At 40.2% G+C, this 22,306-nt stretch overlaps 1 protein-coding gene across 1 annotated transcript; it reads right to left on the bottom strand.

Moving 5' to 3' along the window:
* Positions 1-752: 752 nt before the first annotated feature.
* Positions 753-20,301, bottom strand: LOC311143691 (integrin alpha-6-like; the record flags this gene model as incomplete). Its single annotated transcript, XM_084179563.1, has 25 exons — positions 753-1,405; positions 3,457-3,582; positions 3,715-3,813; positions 3,921-4,037; positions 4,123-4,203; positions 4,336-4,512; positions 4,609-4,711; positions 4,815-4,892; positions 4,985-5,064; positions 5,145-5,231; positions 5,319-5,478; positions 7,940-8,055; positions 8,228-8,371; positions 8,478-8,647; positions 8,774-8,835; positions 8,952-9,041; positions 9,141-9,268; positions 9,362-9,456; positions 9,544-9,737; positions 9,863-10,076; positions 12,075-12,206; positions 12,539-12,800; positions 12,968-13,047; positions 13,137-13,264; positions 20,120-20,301. 25 exons carry the CDS (start codon positions 20,299-20,301, stop codon positions 1,241-1,243), a joined length of 3,270 nt encoding a protein of 1,089 aa, XP_084035689.1. The 3' UTR covers positions 753-1,240.
* Between the last annotated feature and the right edge of the window lie 2,005 nt (positions 20,302-22,306).

Raw genomic sequence — 22,306 nt, 5'->3', positions numbered from 1 at the left:
AAGTATTGAGAAACTTTTGTTATTGACCAAATACTTATTTTCCACCATAATTTGCAAATAAATTCATTAAAAATCCTACAATGTGATTTTCTGGATTTTTTTTTCCTCATTTTGTCTGTCATAGTTGACGTGTACCTATGATGAAAATTACAGGCCTCTCTCATCTTTTTAAGTGGGAGAACTTGCACAATTGGTGGCTGACTAAATACTTTTTTCCCCCACTGTAAATGATAAGAGATATCAAGATATCTTTAGAGTTAATTCGGGAAACGGTAACTCGTTAAACAACTTTTCCCGTGGTGCCCCAAATTCCTAATGAGTTAATTGTTACATGATTAATTTAATCTAGTAACAATTAAACATAGTAGGTAATTATTCGATAAATAATAGTCATCACTATAATGAAAGGCACCCCACGACACATCTCAAAACCATAACTGACATAACTGATAACCTGTCTTGGTTACTGTTGTGAAATATTCATAAAGGTGCTATTATTTTCTTATTCGGAATTGAGAGGCATTGCATTAACTTTGCATCTTATGACTTGTGTAGAAATGACATACCTTTTTTAAATAATCATAACAAGTGCAAAGAATGAGTCCCAATGACAATACTATTCACATAATACCTGTAGCTACTTTTTAGTCTGTGCAGCACTAGAAAATCAGCAGTAACATTTACCCTTACTTATTCTACTGAAAAGTAACTTTAGATTTTTGTAAGTCTTTGGCCAATGCATTTCTGTTTTTTTTATACAGATAATGACAAAAATAAATATACAGTGTGCTAAAGTATTTAAATATATACAAAACATATAGAATGTTCCAGTCTATACATTGCAGGGATTATACAATACAGAGATTGGATAAAACTGACTGCAAAAAAACACAACAGAAAGATTATCTACAGCTAAACATTGGAGATTGAAACTCAATTTATCATGTTATTAAAAACTGTATCAGTGGCAGATAATTGATTTAAAAGTCCCAATTTCCTTTTTCTACCCAAATGTAAGATGTGTTGCTTCTCATTTCCTCAGATAGGACACAGGATACATTTTCATCTGAGAGTCCTTGGGGAGAATAGAAAATGTATCTTTTGTAGTTTGCTTCCCAATTGCAGTCATTGGAGTTTAGACTGTGCAAAATAAAGAAACAAGATCATTGGGTTTGTGACTCTGGATGTTTAGAAAAAGAGGAGATTCTTGTCTCTGACAGTATCCCAACAGTCAAGTGTCTCATGAGTAGCTCTCGTTCTCATTCCAGCTTGTCATCCACTGCTTTTTCTCAAAAGAATCCAGCTTGGCTTTTCCGTCTTTAAACTGACAAGCCTCCTTCCTTATCCGTACAGCATGGTATCTTGGAATGTTGTCATCATGTTTTGAGCGTTTGAAAAATCCACACTGGCAAGAGAAAATATACATTATTATAAATGAGACTTGTATCAACCTGAACATATAAATACAACACTTGCAAAATATAATGCTCAAGCAAATCAGAGGCAATGCAAAGAGAGTGTTTTGTGTAAGAGCATGCTTCCCATGGAAAGAGTAATATTCAAAATAGCATTTCCAAACAGCCAGGCGGGCAAAGCAGAAACCTAGAAAAATAAAGAAAGTTCATAGCACACAAGAAATAGTTCCAGAATTACTTCTGGAACAAAAAGTTTAACAGGTTTGAAAATAAGGAAAATGTAATAACTGCTCATTCGTGGGGAAAAAAACATTAAATGCTGACCAAATTTAAACACACATACATGAACAAATACTGTATCTGCATAGCGCATACTCTTTGCACATACTCAAATTAGATCGATTCCAATGACCAGATATGGTACAAATGCAAGTGTTCATGTGCACTCCCATACGTATTTATTTGGACAGTGAAACTAAAACTTTAAATTTGGTGCCACACTCCATTCATTATGGTTTTGAGATCAAATGTTTTATATGAGGCGACAGTACAGATTGTCACCTTTTATTTGAGGGTATTTTCATTCATATCTGTTTTACCGTTTAGAAATAAAAGCACTTTATGTAACTAGTCCCCCCATTTGAAGGTGTCATAAGTATTTGGACAAATTCACTTATAGTGTATTCAATTTAGTCAAAAGTTTTAGTGAGAAAGTTACAGACGCATAAGTATCATGCCCCCCAAATTTTTTTTTTGGGGGGGGGGGGGGGTGGTGATATTTATGCATCTGTAACTTTCTCACAAAATTGTTTTGGGGGCATGATCTTTGTGCATCTGTGACTTTCTCACTTATCATTATTCACGATTACATTAATGTAGAAGTGTTTAGAAACATATTCTATTCTTATTGACAATAAATGTGACTCCAAAATGATACAATACATTATTTACCATTAATTTCTATGGGCCACAACATAATCTGAAACACAACCAAAACAAACTGCAAATGCATCCAACAAGTTTGTAGAGTCACGAGCTTGATGTAGTCATTGCATGCTATGAATATGGGACCAATACTAAACTTCTGACTACATTTAATATATGATATAATAATATAATATAATATAATATGCCATTTAGCAGACACTTTTATCCAAAGCGACTTACAGTCATGCGTGCATACATATTTTTTTTTTTGTGTATGGGTGGTCCCGGGGATCGAACCCACTACCTTGGCGTTACAAGCGCCGTGCTCTACCAGCTGAGCTACAGAGGACATATGTGAATTTGCCAATTCTTATGACACCTTCAAATGGGGGGACTAGATACATAAAGTGCATTTATTTCTAAACACTAAAACAGATATGTATGAAAATACCCTATAATAAAAGGTGACATTCTGTACTGTTGCTTCATATAAAACATTTGATCTCAAATCCAAAATGATGGAGTATAGAGCCAAATTAAAGGTTTTAGCTTCACTGCTGATGTAAAAAGGGCTTTATAAATACATTTGATTTGATTTGAAATACGTATGGGAGTGTATGTGTCCATTATAATTATTTCACATGAGACGTACAGAAGTAACTTCGGAAGTAAGCATTTCCTTTAAAGCAAAAGTGAGTTAGTCTTTGTTAAGCCCACACTCCATGCTGACTGCAATGTCCGTTTTACCCCAGGTCTGAGTGCAGAGATCAGGCACTAAGCCTCAGTAGTGAGTTTCTCTTTGTCAGAGGGCTGAATATGGATCTGTGCCTTGTGATACGCTGCATCATACTGGTCTTGTGGGGCTCTCTTGAAGAAACCACACTTAAGGAGAGCAAGGGTGATGAATCATTAGGAACAATATGAGAATGGAAATATACTGTAACACCGCAAGTGTGAACAAAATCAATTTTATCAGAAAGATACGTTATGATCACTGTATGTTAGGATTACTACCTTAATGAATAATGATTCACTGTCACATGTGTCTACTAATAGCTCAGAGTACAATACAGTGAATATGTTAGTAAATGTGTTGCAGCTACACCATGCCTACCTTCCAGAGTAAAAACACTAGCAACGCCAACATCAGAATACCAGCCAGGACAGCCACAAGGATGATCCACCATGGAACTCCACCAAACTGGGCTACGGTCTTCTCTGGAAACACTGTGACTCTCACCTGCATGGGCACAAGAAGAAACAGTATGTTTATTTTGATTTGTTACATAGAAATTCTTAATTGTATTGATCAGTGAAGGAGTCATTGTGTGAGTGGATGGTAACGGCTGTCAATCATTTCTGTGCCACCCACCTGAGTCTCAGCATTCCTGAGAACCATATTCTTTGCAGGAGCATCAAGGCTGATGGAAGCTTTCACAATTATATCAAGATAGTTCAAAGATGCGTAATTCTGTTTCAAAATAAAGGTTTTCAATGTTAGAGAATGTCCAAATCAATAGTATCGGCTATTTAGGACTATTTTGAAAAGCAAATAGCAACAGGCATGTTGTTTCTCACCTCAAGGAGGGTAGCGTTCCACAGACGGGACCGTAGAGAAATCATTGCACTACTGTCCAAGCCCAGTAGAGGGCACTTGATCACCACACATCTAGCGTCGTAGCCATTGCCACACATCTGAGAGGAAAATTATTTTTGTCAGACAACCTACCTGTCATTATTGATCTTTTTCTTTTTTTTATGAAAATGAAAGTGTGTTTACCAAAATCTTGTGCTTTCTTTGGTCTGATAACAAAGAGATTTTCCCTCCAGCTTCACGCCTTTTCCTAGATGTGCTGAACTCCTAAAAAAACATTATCACAAGTTAGTGTTTCAAATTAGAATTTCATTAAGTGTTTTAAAACTTCCTCTCTGGACGATTTTGCTTCTGCACAAATGCATCAAGTACAGTGAAACTTCAGTAGGAAAGTATTACCTGAATGTGTTTGAGAGGGTTGATCTCAGTCTCTGGGGAGCAGGGGATCTCTTCCAGGCCAGTGGTGCTGATCTTAACCAGATATAACAGCCATTTCCCATCCACATTCTCTTTGGGCCACTGGATGTTCAACGAGGCTGTGCCAAAGGACTTCAACGGCTTACCCAAATTGATTATCTGGAGGTATAATATTAACATTTTCAACATCACGGTCAAACCTCAGATCAAGTGATATTGAGAAACTCAGTGAAATAAGCAGACAATGATAATTACCCTAAATTCATAATCGATCAAACTGCCGATCTCCTCTTCTGTCTTGATGGCACTCTCTCCTTTCACATCGCCCCCAAAATACACCTGGGAGGGTCTCGCAACTCTGTTGATAAACAAACCACATATTAGAGGACTACATTGCACACAATAGCTTTCAAATCTAATTGATGCAGTAAATCAAAAAGTGTAAATGTTTGAATACTTACCCTGCAACAGAAAGTAACAGCTCAATCACTACTTTTGCCTTTGCTTTCACTCTGCCCATTTTTTCCTGTGTACTGGTCCTGAAAGAAGAGAAATTACCCATAAAAGTATTTTATAAGGCCACCAAGTCAGTCATCAGTCATGTTTGTGCGAAAACTATAGTGCTACTTACGTTTGAAGCTCAAGGTCAATGTCGATTTCTGTAGTATTGAGAGAGATACCAGCAGTGCTCAAGATTATGTAGAAAGTAACCTGGAAACATTCATCATGAGTGAGCCACACAATGACAGAATAAGACAAATACTGTAAAGAAAAACGACTTCATAGCCTACCTCTGAATCTCTTTTGAATGGATTCCCCAGTTCACACTCTGTCTGGGAGCCATTCTGATTGGCTAAACAGAGCACCGGTTTATCCCTCTGGAGAACAAGAACCCATTACAATGTTATTACTTGACTGATAGCAAATCTGAGTATGCTGAAATAAACTTGAGTCACTCCACTTACCGTAGTTTTCTGCGAGCGAAATCCGGAGTATGAGAGCGCGTTGGGGAACATCCCCACCAGTTTAGCCTCATGGGCATCATCCCCATTTTTGTTCTTCACCGTAACCTCCAGAGCTATGTCCTTCTGATCACTGAGGGAGATAACTGGTAGCCCATTCTGCCTGGATAAAAACAAAAACAAAGCATTGCCTTATACCTTCCTTAGATTCATGGTTTTCTTTTCCAAATCTAGCATGAAAGTCCCAGAATGTACAGTACCAGTCAAAAGTTTGGACTCATTCAAGGGCTTTTATTTATTTTTAATTTTTTTTTACATTGTAGAATAATAGTGAAGACATCAAAACTATGAAATAACACATATGGAATCATGTAGTAACCAAAAAAAGTGTTAAACAAATCAAAATATATTTTATATTTGAGATTCTTCAAATAGCCACCCTTCGCCTTGATGACAGTTTTGCACACTCTTGGCATTCTCTCAACCAGCTTCACCTGGAATGCTTTTCCAACAGTCTTGAAGGAGTTCCCACATATGCTGAGCACTTGTTGGCTGCTTTTCCTTCACTCTGCTGTCCGAATCATCCCAAACCATCTCAATTGGGTTGAGGTGGGGGGATTGTGGAGGCCAGGTCATCTGATGCAGCACTCCATCACTCTCCTTATTGCTAAAATAGCCCTTACACAGCCTGGAGGTGTGTTGGGTCATTGTCCTGTTGAAAAACAAATGATAGTCCCACTAAGCCCAAACCAGATGGGATGGCGTATCGCTGCAGAATGCTGTGGTAGCCATGCTGGTTAAGTATGCCTTGAATTCTAAATAAATCATAGACAGTGTCACCAGCAAAGCACCCCCACACCATAACACCACCTCCTCCATGCTTTACGGTGGGAACTACACATGCAGAGATCATCCATTCACCCACACCGCGTCTCACAAAGACACAGTGGTTCGAACCAAAAATCTCAAATTTGGACTCCAGACCAAAGGACAAATTTCCACCGGTCTAATGTCCATTGCTTGTGTTTCTTGGCCCAAGCAAGTCTCTTCTTCTTATTGGTGTCCTTTAGTAGTGGTTTCTTTGCAGCAATTCGACCATTAAGGCCTGATTCACACAGTCCCCTCTGAACAGTTGATGTTGAGATGTGTCTGTTACTTGAACTCTGTGAAGCATTTATTTGGGCTGCAATTTCTGAGGCTGGTAACTCTAATGAACTTATCCTCTGCAGCAGAGGTAACTCCAGGTCTTCCATTCCTGTGGCGGTCCTCATGAGAGCCAGTTTCATCATAGTGCTTGATGGTTTTTGCGACTGCACTTGAAGAAGCTTTCAAAGTAATGACGGACTGTCGTTTCTCTTTGCTTATTTGAGCTGTTCTTGCCATAATATGGACTTGGTTTTTACCAAATAGGGATATCTTCTGTATACCCCCCCTACCTTGTCACAACACAACTGATTGGCTCAAACGCAGTAAGAAGGAAAAAGATTCCACAAATTAACTTTTAAGAAGACACACCTGTTAATTGAAATGCATTCCAGGTGACTACCTCATGAAGCTGGTTGAGAGAATGGCAAGAGTGTGCAAAGCTATCATCAAGGCAAAGGGTGGCTATTTGAAGAATCTCAAATATAATTGATTTGTTTAACACTTTTTTGGTTACTACATGATTCCATGTGTTATTTCATAGTTTTGATGTATTCACTATTATTCTACAATGTAAAAAATTGTAAAAATAAAGAAAAACCCTTGAATGAGTAGGTGTGTCCAAACTTTTGACTGGTAGTGTACATTGACGGAAAAAAGTACTTGATCCCCTGCTGATTTTGTACGTTTGCCCACTGACAAAGAAATGATCAGTCTATAATTTTAATGGTAGGTTTATTTGAACAGTGAGAGACAGAATAACAACAAAAAAATCCACAAAAACGCATGTCAAAAATGTTATAAATTGATTTGCATTTTAATGAAGGAAATAAGTATTTGACCCCCTCTCAATCAGAAAGATTTCTGGCTCCCAGGTGTCTTTTATACAGGTAACGAGCTGAGATTAGGAGCACATTCTTAAAGGGAGTGTTCCTAATCTCAGCTTGTTACCTGTATAAAAGACACCTGTCCACAGAAGCAATCAATCAATCAGATTCCAAACTCTCCACCATGGCCAAGACCAAAGAGCTCTCCAAGGATGTCAGGGACAAGATTGTAGACCTACACAAGGCTGGAATGGGCTACAAGACCATCGCCAAGCAGCTTGGTGAGAAGGTGACAACAGTTGGTGCGATTATTCGCAAATGGAAGAAACACAAAATAACTGTACATCTCCCTCGGCCTGGGGCTCCATGCAAGATCTCACCTCGTGGAGTTGCAATGATCATGAGAACGGTGAGAAATCAGCCCAGAACTACACGGGAGGATCTTGTCAATGATCTCAAGGCAGCTGGGACCATAGTCACCAGTCTTTCTGGAATTTGTTGTTGTTATTCTGTCTCTCACTGTTCAAATAAACCTACCATTAAAATGATAGACTGATCATGTCTTTGTCAGTGGGCAAACATACAAAATCAGCAGGGGATGAAATACTTTTTTCCCTCACTGTATATGCACTAAGAATGTTTGTTCATACTTACATCTGTAATGGAGGGAATACCTCTTGGTTGGGCTCTTTGGAGCAGAATTTGTACTCCAGTTGTAAGTTACTCTGGCAAATATTATCATTTCCACATCCCTCCTTTAAGAAGTTAACCTGTAATGAAGCACAATACATACACTCAAGCTTATTTTCAATGCATCTGACAGTAAGTCCATTCTAAACTTGACTGAATTCCAATCGCCCTGAGACATTCAATGACATCATGAAGTATATGCCACAATGGGGAAATGGAGATCCTCTCTCAGCTCTGAAGCAGTATGGTTACCTCAGTGATGACCTTGTTTGGCTGGGAGTTGTCAAGAATAGGCACAAGCTGGGGGAGAGCGTTCTGCCTCTTCTGACGCTTGGTGCCCATGATGCCCACTGACACCTCAATGGGAATACCACGCAGCTTGTCCCTAATGTTATCCTACAGACAGAGAAAACAACCATGATGAGTACACCATCTCCCTTCCCACATTCTAGGTGTTATTCTAGAATCTCAAGAAGGTTAGAATGAAGACCAAATACTGTACCTGCAGTCTGATTTTTGTCTTGGTGCACGCTCTTTTGTTTTGTCCCCGGAGGTCCAGAGTTCCGGTGGACTGGAAGTCCTGGTCAGTGCGAGACTTGTTCAGAAACAGGACCCTAGAGATCAGCCCTTGCTTCCTGCGATCTGCTTCAGCCTCAAATGCATAGCGGATAGCTGTAAGGAAACATTACAGAACAACAGTATGTATTATGTAAGGACAAATGGATTCAGGAATTTCGGGACTACGACAAATTATGCCAATTGGGGTGGGGTTACAGGAGAGAGAGAGGCTTCACTTACTTAGTTTTGGGCTGTATGATGCAGGGTTGGCTTTATAGGTGAAGCATGCCTCCACGGTCAAACTATAGACAACAAATTGATATTATTCAATTAAATTGGCAAACAAATCTAGAGAAGTATAAAGATGTCAGACATATTTTCAAACATGAGTAGTCATCAAATCCCATCAACACCTTACCAGATACTGTTGCCACAGGTTTTCTTTGTGAAGTCAATTTCCTTTGGAGTAATTTTGACATCCTTCTTGATACTAATAATTGGCCTTGCCCTAAAACAATAGATGTTATGTGAGTTGTTATGTGTTATCTTGAAATTAATTTGTGAGGTCGAAACTGGATTGTTATAGATAGCCTAACAGGATCATTACCTGTAAACGAGTACTGTATCTGAGAGCGACCCAATGGCTATATCAGGATAGGAATTCTTATCTAAGTCCATGTTCCCAGCCAGAGAATATCCAAATAATCTGATGTTGTTGGGCTTTCCCTCAAGGATCTGAAATTACAAATAAAAATAGGATGCAGCAGTGATGTCATTTCACTATGTCAACAAGCATATCCTTAACCAATAAAACACTGCAAAACCAACCTGTGCAGGCATGGTGTTGATTCCATTAGCAGAACCATGGTAAATGTACACTTTTCCTGCCCCGGCATCAGCGTAGGGCGCTCCAACAGCAATGTCTGTAAAAGAGAAGCCATTTAGCTATGGAATTTGATGGAAAAAAGCAAAGAAAAGGCCAGAAACAAGAACAGATACCAGGTTCCCACCTTGATAGGAGTCCTGATTGATGTCACCGATGTTCTCCACTGCCAGCCCAAACATTGAGTCTTTGGTTCCATTGAGGCGGATTGGGGTGATCTTGGCCCACTTTCCTGCCTGGTTGATGTAGACATAAACAGCTCCTCCAACGTCTCCCTCTTTCATGAAGAACTGAGGGGCTCCCACAACAATATCCTGCCACCTGGGATGCAAAAAAACAAAACAAAAAACATTTGAAGCATAAGTTACAATATCCATGTAGGTTTGATAACATAATGTATGGATAAGCCAAAACTGGAAAAGTAGAAGTGAACTTGTGTGACATACCCATCTCCATTCAGGTCGACCACAGTTACATCATATCCAAAAGAAGATGCCAGTCCAGGCCCTTCTAGAATGTACTCTGGGGAGAGTCTTGCTGACGCTTCATTCTCTTTTCGCAACAGGACCACAGCCCCACAGTGATTGGCTCGTGGTGCCCCAGACACAATAGTTAGGCCACGCCCCTTGGTGATGCTATAGCCAGAATCAAGGGAAAATCCTGCAACATGAAATAAGAGGAATCAAGGTATATCTCTTACACTGTGCATAATACAGATCATGCATCTTTCATGGATAAATGAGTGAATTTGGGATGTAAAGAAAAACACTAATAAATATACTAGTCATGTCATCTTGAAGCAACCTAGAAAACATATGTTGATGCACACATACACTACCAGTCAAAAGTTTGGACACACCTACTCATTCAAGGGTTTTTCTTTATTTGTTACTATTTTTTACATGTAGAATAATAGTGAGGACATCAAAACTATGAAATAACACATATGGAATCATGTAGTAACCAAAAAAGTGTTAAACAGCCACCCTTTGCCTTGATGACAGCTTTGCACACTCTTGGCATTCTCTCAACCAGCTCCATGAGGTAGTCACCTGGAATGCATTTCAATTAACATGTGTGCCTTCTTAAAAGTTAATTTGTGGAATTTCTTTCCTTCTTAATGCTTTTGAGCCAATCAGTTGTGTTGTGACAAGGTAGGGGGGGTATACAGAAGATAGCCCTATTTGGTAAAATACCATATTATAGCAGGAACAGCTCAAATAAGCAAAGAGAAACGACAGTCCATCATTACTTTAAGACATGAAGGTCAGTCAATACGGAACATTTCAAGAACTTTGAAAGTTTCTTCAAGAGCAGTCGCAAAAACCATCAAGCACTATGATGAAACTGGCTCTCATGAGGACCGCCACAGGAATGGAAGACCTGGAGTTACCTCTGCTGCAGAGGATAAGTTCATTAGAGTTACCAGCCTCAGAAATTACAGCCCAAATAAATGCTTCAGAGTTCTAGTCACAGACACATCTCAACATCAACTGTTCAGAGGGGACTGTGTGAATCAGGCCTTCATGGTCGAATTGCTGCAAAGAAACCACTACTAAAGGACACCAATTAGAAGAAGAGACCTGCTTGGGCCAAGAAACATGTGCAATGGACAGTAGACCGGTGGAAATGTGTCCTTTGGTCTGGAGTCCAAATTGGAGATTTTTGCTTCCAACTGCCATGTCTTTGTGAGACGCGGTGTGGGTGAACGGATGATCTCTGCATGTGTAGTTCCCACCGTAAAGCATGGAGGAGGTGGTGTTATGGTGTGGGGGTGCTTTGCTGGTAACACTGTCTGTGATTTATTTAGAATTCAAGGCACACTTAACCAGCATGGCTACCACAGCATTCTGCAGCAATACGCCATCCCATCTGGTTTAGGCTTAGTGGGACTCCAGGCTGTGTAAGGGCTATTTTAGCAATAAGGAGAGTGATGGAGTGCTGCTTCAGATGACCTGGCCTCCACAATCCCCCGACCTCAACCCAATTGAGATGGTTTGGGATGAGTCGGACAGCAGAGTGAAGGAAAAGCAGCCAACAAGTGCTCAGCATATGTGGGAACTCCTTCAAGACTGTTGGAAAAGCATTGCAGGTGAAGCTGGTTGAGAGAATGCCAAGAGTGTGCAAAGCTGTCATAAAGGCAAAGGGTGGCTATTTGAAGAATCTCAAATATAAAATATATTTTGATTTGTTTAACACTTTTTTGGTTACTACATGATTCCATATGTGTTATTTCATAGTGTTGATGTCTTCACTATTATTCTACAATGTAGAAAATAGTACAAATAAATAAAAACCCTTGAATGAGTAGGTGTGTCCAAACTTTTAACTGGTACTGTAAGTATACCAGTAATAATAACTGCAGTGCATTCAAGCATTATGTTAAAATTATGACATGCTAAATATTCACATTATAAACCATTGACTAGTTAGCCATCATGGAGATGGAATGGTTAATGTTTTAGGCACCTCAAAGGTCACAAACCTAAGTAACTATTGGTCGTCACATCTAGAGTTCTCTCAGGGCTGACCTGCAGAGAAGGCGACTTATACACAAACTGATCAGGGTTGGCAGCAGACAAACTGGTCATGAACAGGATACCTAAGCACACAAAACACACGGATCTCACAATCAAGGTTCAGACCTACTGTACCCACCTAGGTAGCTGTTAGCAGGCACAGGCACCAGGTCAGGATCCAAGCGGTTCTCATCTCCAACTTCATAAGGCCCATCATCATAAAATCCCTTTTCCAACAAAGTGTTGTTTTTTTGCTCTACACGTACAATGCCTAGAGTGGTTGAGAGTGAGGGGTGAAGATGTCAATGGAATGCTGCTGGCTTAAATATGACCCTCAACAAAACAATAACGACACAAGCTAAATGTAATTGGGTGAATGTATTCTACAAGTGAAAATAAAATTGTATTAAAGCACAGTATGGAAATGTCAGATGAAGTATGTTGCAATGCCTTTCTTTACCTCTAGAGGACAATGTGAGTCACAATTACTACATGACTCTTTCAGCTGACATTAAAATCTATACATTGTACACCCATTGATTTTCAAAGTAAATAGGTTTGGTAACTACAACTTAAGTTCATGCCTTATGAACAGACTCCTACCTTTCCAGTTGTAGGCACCAGGCGCTCCAAACACCACGTAATGGTAGTCCTTGGTGAACGTGGCAGCAAGACCCTGCTGGCATGAGCCAAACCTCTCATGGCCTCTGGCACGTCCCTCACAGAACTTCCAGTTCCCTCCGTCTTCATCAGAGGATGTATCAATAGTGAGGTCCTGACTCAGGACGTAGCAGCGGCCTGTGATGTCACGGGACTCCTGAGCAGTGTCCACAAACAGACGTCTCTGGTAGCGATGAGCACAGGTCTGCAATGACAAGACAGTGGAATCAGGTTAACATCCACCAAGTAAGGCAGATCCTCAGCTAATGAATACTGTAGATCTGACGCAAAGTTCCACCTGACAGATATACAAAGCACTATGAACCTGGCCAGTAAACCAGCCATGTAGTATATCCTCTGACACTGACTTACCACAATCTTCCCTCCAGGGCCCTGGCTGTTAACTGTCACCCCCATCCACTGGTTCTCCTTGTTCTCAACTCTCACATCCTCTGTGGAAATTCATCAGAAGGAATCAGGATGCTATGTTGATTCTTGCTTTAGAATTATTAATTACAATTACAATATATATACACCTCACCTTCATTGTCAAAATCGATGCGATCACAGTCATCGGATTCGGTGGTGATGTCACAACTGTACAGGCCTCCGGTTATGTTGGCTCTCTGGTTGGCCAGTGCTTTGGCTCTTGGTGCTCCAATCAACAGTCTGTAAGAAAAATCCAATGACTGTATCTTTAAGATATGTACGGTCTATAGATTAATGTACTGTGACAATAGCAGATGTCAAAGACGTTTTGTAATCCTATACTGCAGCTGTTATATTCAATAATTCATACTGACCATTTTTAGACATGGGATTTGATGCAGTCAGCTTAGTACCCAGGACTGCACTGAATAACAGAGACCATGTCAAACTGGCAAACACATGTCCACTACTTTGTGTCTATACAAATTGCCAGACAAACTGCCAGCATTCATAATACTGTCTCAGAGTTTTCAAATAATTGTGAACATGCCCTTTGAGACCCAAATAAAAACATTTTGGCTGCCAGTCCTCAAAATAATTATTTTGGTGGCTAGGGACAAAAAAAGAGATCTTCTCATGATCTATTTATGTAGTAGAGTAGACTACTGTGCAATACAATGAGCACTAGGGAGAGAAACAGTAGAGCCGACAATCTAATTTGGAACGTATTCAATAATGTGATTGTCCTGTACAACATTAGCTCACTGACCACAACTTATCCAAATCACCCCCAGTCCTTCAGAGAATCCTAACAACCGCAGGGAACAATAGGCCTGCGTGAATACATTTCAGGCTTGAATCATTTGTAGAGCCATTTATTTATGACATATATTTATGCGCAATGCTTTATATGACTTGAGACTGAATGATATTGGAATTAAATATTTCAAGTAATATCTTAGGAGGGCTTTTAGGAATTGGCTGTACTTGGCACTTCACTAAATGAAAAAAGCGTTCCTGTTAGGCTAACACTATAGAGGGAAACACACAGGCAGCTAGCTCAGTTGAACAACCACAGTGAGAGAAAAACACTTGAGCAGGACCACTCTGGGTCACATTTTCCAGCCTGGACAGTGAGTGAGAGCCACAGCCCATACCAGGGAGCACTGAGAAAAACATGAGGAGAAGCATCAATATGAGAATAGCTCACTCTGGGTGAAAATATTGCATAGGCCTATTGCATATTACCTAGAGGAAGTCATTTTGTAATGCTATTAAGGAAATGTATTACAGTCCTTACAGTACAAGTCCTATGTTCAACTGCTTAGGAAGCTCCGATCTACTGGACAACACATTTGGGTGATCGTGGACCACAGTGTGAATCCAATGGAAACGTTGTGAGAATTTCCACAAAGGGGGGCAGGGAATCCTCTCCACCCTCTTCCTCCACTCTGCATGATTCCACAAGCTCTTCCCGTAAACCCCCTATTGATTCCTGGGATAGTGTCATAGACCTCCATTTACCAAACAAGGACTCCCAAGAGGAAGCCTGTTGGGAAAGGGGAAGATCGAAGCCCAAATTCTGTCCCCTCCATTCTATCAACAGCCAGTGAAATGCAAATAAGAGCTTAGTCAATACAAAGATCGTAACTACAATTTCACAGTGCAGCTGAGCTTTCAGTGCTAGGCACAGTTAGAATGTATATTGTTGAGTGCTTTCAGAATCACTATTTATTTATTCTAATGTTACTCTTGCACATTACACTCTCACTTAACCCTGGAGAAAACAGCCCCATGCACTCTTAGAAAAAAAGGTTCCAAAAGGTTTCTGCGGCTGTCCCCATAGGATAACTATTTTTGGTTCCGGGTAGAACCTTTTTTGTTTCCAGGTAGAACTCTTTTGGGTTCCTTGTAGAACCCTCTATGGAAATGGTTATATCTGGAACCAAAAGGGTTATACACAGAACCAATAGGGGTTCTTCAAAGGGTTCTCATATGGGGACAGCCAAAGGACCATTTTTGAATCTAGATAGAACCTTTTTTCTAAGAGTGTAGAGCTATATGAAGTGGGAAACAACACATCCGTGCAGAGATCGTAACACAGAGATAGTAACACTGAGATAGGGATTTGTATCTGCAAGTAAAGGTTTTCAGCAGACAACAAGTTAAATTTGGGGGAAATGAGACATTTTCGGACACATTCAAAAAATAACATTGCAAATCAACTGCCCTTGTTTCCCTAAAACATAAAACATCCAGGTTATAGCATCAAGTCAGCTTAGCTACCACAAGTAAAAAAAACATACATGGAAAGCCATATCCCTATCCCTGTCAAGAAGTCTAAAAGACAGTAGGAAGAGAAAAGAAAGCAAAAACAGAGACCATGTCAAAGCATGGCATATCAACCAACAGCATGGTTGGTTACAGACTAACTGTAAATGAATAGTGGTGGCCAAACTATGGGTGCATCCTTTGTCCACATGTGTGATGCTGCCCCCACAGCTGTGCACTCACAGTCCCCAGGACCCCTGCAGCTGTTCTAACTGTGTCCGTTTACCCACACCAACACTTGGCACTGGCCTGGAGTTGGCTTGTTATATCAGTCAGGCCATTACAAGAATTAGGCGTGCTGGATTTAAGCAGAGATCCTGCTCAGTGAAACCTCAGATAGGAACAAAACCCCTGTTAAATGTGGTGTAAAGAGTTCATAGACATACTACCGTACAGTGTGATCCTAGAAAAGCCATGATTTCTAGTTGGTTTTGAGTGTCTTGTCTGAGATGAAACTGCTGCAAGCGGTCTATTGGGTTACATGTGCACAGATGGCCTGGCATGTACAATCAAATGGCCTTTTCTCTGGTTTCACTGTGGAGATATCCTAACCACATCATCGACGTACAGAGCTATTCAGGGGGGTATCCAATTCATTGTTTTGAAGAGGATGCATTAACATGTTCAATATACAGTGTCAAATGGAAAAAGGTGGATCTCTACTTATCACTTCCATTCCACAGGAAACTATATGAATTGAAGGAAGGAAAATACTTTAGTGTACCACACTCAAAACGAGGTTGTGCTTTCAATGCAACCATTGGGGAGTTGCAAAGATACATAATGACTGTTTACTTCTTTCACATTAGATGGGCGGCTTTCAACACCACAGATTTTCTTTCCACGTGCGCAGAGACATTGGCAATAAACCCTGAAGGGCTTGAGGTTGTTTTGAGTTCAAATCAGTTTTAAACAATCAGTGCTAGACACAGAAGGTTATCTAACTAGAGAGGAAGGGTAAGTGAGTAATCACTTTTGTTGAGTTGAGTTCAGATAGTGAGGATATTAGTCTGTTATATAGCCACACCTGCTGCTCAAATAAGCAGCTGTATGGCCAGCTCATCATAATAGAAGATTATAAGCTCTTTAAAAAATATGTTCCAGGCCCAAATGTACTAAAAAGGAAGTGGTCACTCAGTACAAGCAATAGCCAATAAATGAGTTGATAACATTATGAATTTATTCATATTCCAAAATAAATGTTGCTGATAATTTGGCCAGATTTGGGTTTTACATTAATGCCACTGACTGTGAATATCAGATGCTCTAGGTGGGGAAAAACATAAATAGAGTAAATTGTCGATTGGTTAAACAAATATTTGCGTTGACATTTGGTTTCCTAAGCTGTGTAATGACATAGCTGGTTAATGAGCATCACAGCCAGGGCTACACATTAACTATATGTGTGCTCAACTCTGCTTTCACTTGGTTTGCTCATTATCTAAGGTCACATGAGGATTTAAATTTGAGATCACAGCCAGATCTTGACTTGGGCAGGAGCTCAACAGAGCTGAGTACCGGCACCTCAAATGTTATACTGCTTGAGCTCCTGTTCCTCTTATAGAATATTAGCTCAAAAATATTGTGGAGCTCCTGCACCTAGAGATAAACTGTACCGACACCCAAAATGAGTACAGGCACCTATTTCAGTTCAAGTAAAGCACTGATCACAGCCAAAATGTTTACAAGACACTGTGTTTTCCTGCTGGTCTCAATGACCTAAAAAGGATAGGCCTAAACATTTTTTTTATGATAATATCTTCTTTGTAACAACCAACCAAGGACAAGAACCCAACAGGGAAGGGAAACTGTCCTAAAGGCAAATGGTTCATTTTCCTCTGGTCTTCTTAGCCTTCATTAGAGAGCTGTAGAAGGTTTAGGGCCAGATTTACCAGAATGTTTGTCATTCTCCTAACATTGACTAGAGTTTTTGTACTACCTATTTTATTGTATTGTTATTCTTCCGAAATTACACTGCTTAGAAAATCTGATCCCAAAGTGTGTGGCTTTTCAAAACATCAAGACCTGAGCTCTTCTATCTTTGCTAATAAATCAGTGGCTCTCCCTCTACCCAACCAAGGAATTCTAGCCTCCCTTTGAAATTTAGTGGGACACAGCCAACTGCCAGGGTCCTGAGAAATACCAAGCTTCTGTTTGTCCAACAAATATCATGGAATTCGCTATATATTTTAGAGACTGCTGCTTTGGGCCACCTTGAACGTATTTCTTGGACAGGCAGAGAGAAACACACACTTGTAAAACATTAACATATAAGTAGGACATTAAACTTTTTTTAAGCAGTAATTTACAGCAGCGTTACGGTAAACATTAGCTTTGAAAATAGCATTAAAAAACGTTTTAAAAGTTGTGTTGTTCACAAAGACATGATTTTGTCACCGATAAGCGTTTTAACTGTCTTATTCTACCCTTTCTTCAGAACTCTTAGCCCCATAACCTCAAGCGTGTTCCCTTTCAAATGACACCATGGTTATGCATAACTGCATCCTCCTGCTGTATTCGCTCATTATTAGCATTTAACTGTGGGTCCATATTGCTTAACCTACAAATCTCTGGCGTTGAAGGTGATAAACATTTAGTAAATGTGTTAATAATGATACCAAGAACTGCCGTACCTGAGAGGTTCAGATTGCATTCCTCAAAGCAGGATCTAAGTGAGGATCTAAGTAAAAGAAGGGCAATCTGAGTGATCTAAGGAATCCTGGCCTACATGTTGTTATCAGTGCATTGCAGACTGGGCCTTTGCATCTCTAATGTACTGCAGCAAGTGCCCTCTGGCTGCCACCAAATGTGTGCTTGCTTGTTGGAGCTCAGCTTAGCTCACCCTGGCTAGAGTATGTGTGTGGATGTGACATGCCGCAGAGCCCATCCCCCTGCTCTGCTCTTCTGGTGGGTAGCTGGAACACACACTTGTGAGACATGGTTTTGTCCCAAGCTGGATCATTGCACTCACCCCTAACTTTCCTGGCACCTCAGGGTTGGCTTAAGGAAATTAATCACAGGTTACATCATTACCATTACTAATCATTCTTGAATATAGGTATGTCAAAATATGTTATTCTCAAATTGTGCGAGAAATTGCCCTTTCGGTAATACAGCAATGCTGACCATAGTTAAAATACCTTGTACCTACAGGGTGTTTATTTGATTAAATTAGACTTAATGGATTGTTCTTTATCTAAATATATTCAATGTTTATGGCTGCAATGTTTTTAAATGGTGCACAGTGCACTGCACACACACACAGCTGTGTGACAGTAAAAATCCCAGTGTGTTCTGTCTAGACCACTGCCCTTAGCACTGCCGTTCTAAACCAATAATTAACCTCGACCCATGTCACACTCATCCACTCTCACTGTTGGGACAACATCAGGTCACCAGTCATTCCTCTTTTACATTTAAGTCATTTAGCAGACGCTCTTATCCAGAGCGACTTACAGTTAGTGAATACATCTTTTTTTTTTTTTTTATACTGTCCCCCTGTGGGAATCAAACCCACAACCCTGGCGTTGCAAACGCAATGCTCTATCAACTGAGCTACATCCCTGCCGGCCATTCCCTCCCCTACCCTGGGCCAATTGTGCACCGCCCATGAGTCTCCCAGTCGCGGCCGGCTGCGACAGAGCCTGGATTCGAACCAGGATCTCTAGTGGCACAGTTAGCACTGCGATGCAGTGCCTTAGACCACTGTGCCACTCAGGAGATTAATTTTCACAGGAATTAATCTCAACTATCAGAGAATGGATTACAGCTGAATAGATAAACCATGGTTGCACCACTGCAGATGCCTGAGTAGCTATTTAGTAGAATGACAAGCATTTGTTATAAACCAGGGTTTATAACCATGTTATGAACTCATTAAATAAGTGTACAAGCCTGGAGTTGGTGAAAGTGAATGTGTGAAAGTTAGAAATGGATCTGCAGGCAGATCTATTTTTAAGAATGTAAAACAGCAGAAGTAATGCTGTTTGTTAATTGACACCAAAATGCTTCTGGAATGATAACAGTGATAATATACTTTTCAATAAACATCTGGCAGGCAATACAGTGTCCCATACTGTGAAAACAAACGTATGATATCCAGTGTGTATTCACTTTTTTTATGTCCTTACAGATTTCCTATTCATATTCAGAGAACCCCATCTCAACCTCTCACTTGGGGGATAGAGTCACTTTCTTTTGAACAAATGTAATTAACATGCATGATTTCTCCAGTGACAAAGCTCGTTACCTCTGGTTTTCCATTGTTAACTTGTAGCAAGGTCCCTGTCAAAGGGCATTCTGAAACACACAATGACTGGACCCACGCACTACTGAATATAAATCCTCATTGTGCTTCTAGCCAATTACACGCATTCAACATGTAGGTCTCCAAAACATTGTGAGTGAAAAAAATATGTTTTTCAAAACGAATCTCTCAGAATTTCCATGTACGAATAGCAATAGTTAATTTCTCTCCATAATGAAACAATTGTGGAAAGTTGCTTTAATAGGAACAGTTTTGAAATGCACAGTATTCGTTTTAAATGCACAATATTCTCCTCCCTTGACAAGAAAACGGTCCCAGAGGAATTTGGTCAATGGACCTGCTACCATGCATCAAGTGATGAACGCTCCAACTACGTGTAAAGTGGAGACTGGAGACGCACAATAAGTAGCCTAACCTACCCACACGAAGTGTAAGCCTAATAAATGTTACAGAACTAATGCAACAACAATATCAACAACCAAACAACCAAAACTTACATTCTCTTATCTGAAGGAATAAGTTGCCGGTGCATGGCTAGAGAGAATCCAAATAAACTGCCCGGTTCTCCGTCTTTCCTCAGGACATTCAAGGTATCCAGGTTGAATGCTGATATATGGGTCCATTCTAGCAAACAAAAAAGGGCCACATGAATTGGAAAATATCTTCTTGGGAGCACCATTGCGTTAGGACCTAATGGTACCACTATAGTCCAATGTTGTGCCGGTGTTTCCACGTTCCACTACACCTCGCTCAGGATTCTCTACTGAATGCTTCTGTTGTTTTCCCGGGGTTATGGATTAAGTTCGTGCGGTACAGCGCCCCTCCCTCCTCTGCTTGGTTGTCACTAGTTACCACATCGACAAAGTCAAAATTGGGTATGGTAAAAATTCATGAAAACAAAAATTTGCTTTTTGCTATTAATTTAAGGTCAGGGTTAGGCATACGATTAACAGTGTGGTTACGGTTAGGGTTAAGGTTAGGGTTATGTTTAAATCACATTTCAAGAAGATAAATTGTAGAAATAGGCGGGGTTTAGCCATTTGTGGCTGTGTTAACTAGTGACACTCCTCTGCTCCCCTCCCTCCACCCTTTATTTACGTCACCATGCAAGTATTACTTTGTCATACCTTACAACTAGGGTCCGGAGTTTTACCTGGTTAGGTTAGCCCAGTGGTTCTCTCCTCGGGGACCCCCAGATGTTTCACAATTTTGTTTTAGCCCTGAAGTAGTTCACTTGATTGACCTAATCAAGGGCTTGCTGATTAGTTGACAATTTTAATCAGGCGTGCTAGTTCTGGAATAGATCATATACATTAACCGGCTGGGGATCCCCGAGGAGAGGTTTGAGAACCACTGGGTCAGCCTATCAGACCAAAACATGTCCTATAAGTATGCTCTACTACAGGGGTGTCAACCTCATTTTAGCTCAGGGGCCACATCGAGGAAAATCTATTCCCAAGTGGGCCGGACCGGAAAAATCATGGTATATATAACTTAAAAACAACAACTTCAGATTGTTTTCTTTGTTTTAATACGATCAACATACAACATAAAGCTGGAGCCTGAGGACAGTGTGTCCAAAATAGTACAAGCACAACATCACTATTAATCATAAAACACGTCAAGTTTATTAGAAAATTCTAAAGAAAAAGAACACACAAACACACAATGCCTCAGTGATTAACAGAACTGTTTCACAGATCACAGAACTATATCAGGGTGTCATTTCTCAGGCAGAAATGTAGATACAAATAATGAAATCCTGTTCCCCAAACAAGTGCAAGAACCACAGAGTCAAGAATAGGTTAAATATACAAATAAAATAAAATCAATTAAAAACAATAGCACATCAACATAAAAACATATAAACATACAGCTGGAGCCTGAGGACAGTGTCCAAAAGCACAACATCACTATTAATCATAAAACACCTCAAGTTATTTGAAAGTTCTGAGGACAAAGAACACACAAACACACAATGCCTCAGTGATTCACAGAAGTATATCACAGATCACAGAACTATATCAGGGTGTCATTTCTCAGGCAGAAATGTAGATAAAAATTATGAAATCCTGTTCCCCAAACAAGTGCAAGAACCACAGAGTCAAGAATAGGTTAAATATACAAATAAAATAAAATCAATTAAAAACAATAGCACATCAATATAAAAACATATAAACATAAATCTGAAAGCGTTGCTCAAACTCCCGTAACAGTCCAGTTATTTTATCTTTGAACCGCTTCATGTCTGCCACATGTTGGGTCGCGCACACATTTTTCAGACAGGGGAAGTGAGCTGCATCACCACCGGCAAGTTGCGTCTCCCACAATGACAGCTTCAACTTGAAAGAACGTATGCTGTCATAATACTGCGTGACAACTTTGTTGCGCCCTTGCAGCTGTTTGTTCAAGTTATTCAGGTGCTCTGTAACATCCACCATAAATGCAAGGTCCGGCATCCATTCTGCGGAATGAAATTCTAACACGGGTTTGCCCTTTTCTTCCATGAACTGTTCAATTTCTTCTCGTAAATCAAAGAAACGCCTCAGCACAGCACCTCGGCTTAACCATCTTACCTCAGTGTGGTATGGCAGGCCATAGATGTGGTCTTTCTCTCTGAGAAGGCTGTCAAACTGACGGTGATTCAGGCTTCTGGATCGGATGAAATTAACAGTTTGGATGAC

Source organism: Coregonus lavaretus (genome assembly GCF_964263955.1).
Source record: "Coregonus lavaretus genome assembly, chromosome: 16".
NCBI lineage: Eukaryota > Metazoa > Chordata > Actinopteri > Salmoniformes > Salmonidae > Coregonus > Coregonus lavaretus.
The sequence above is the reverse complement of the archived record's forward strand: the minus strand, read 5'-3'. Positions and strand labels throughout refer to the sequence as shown.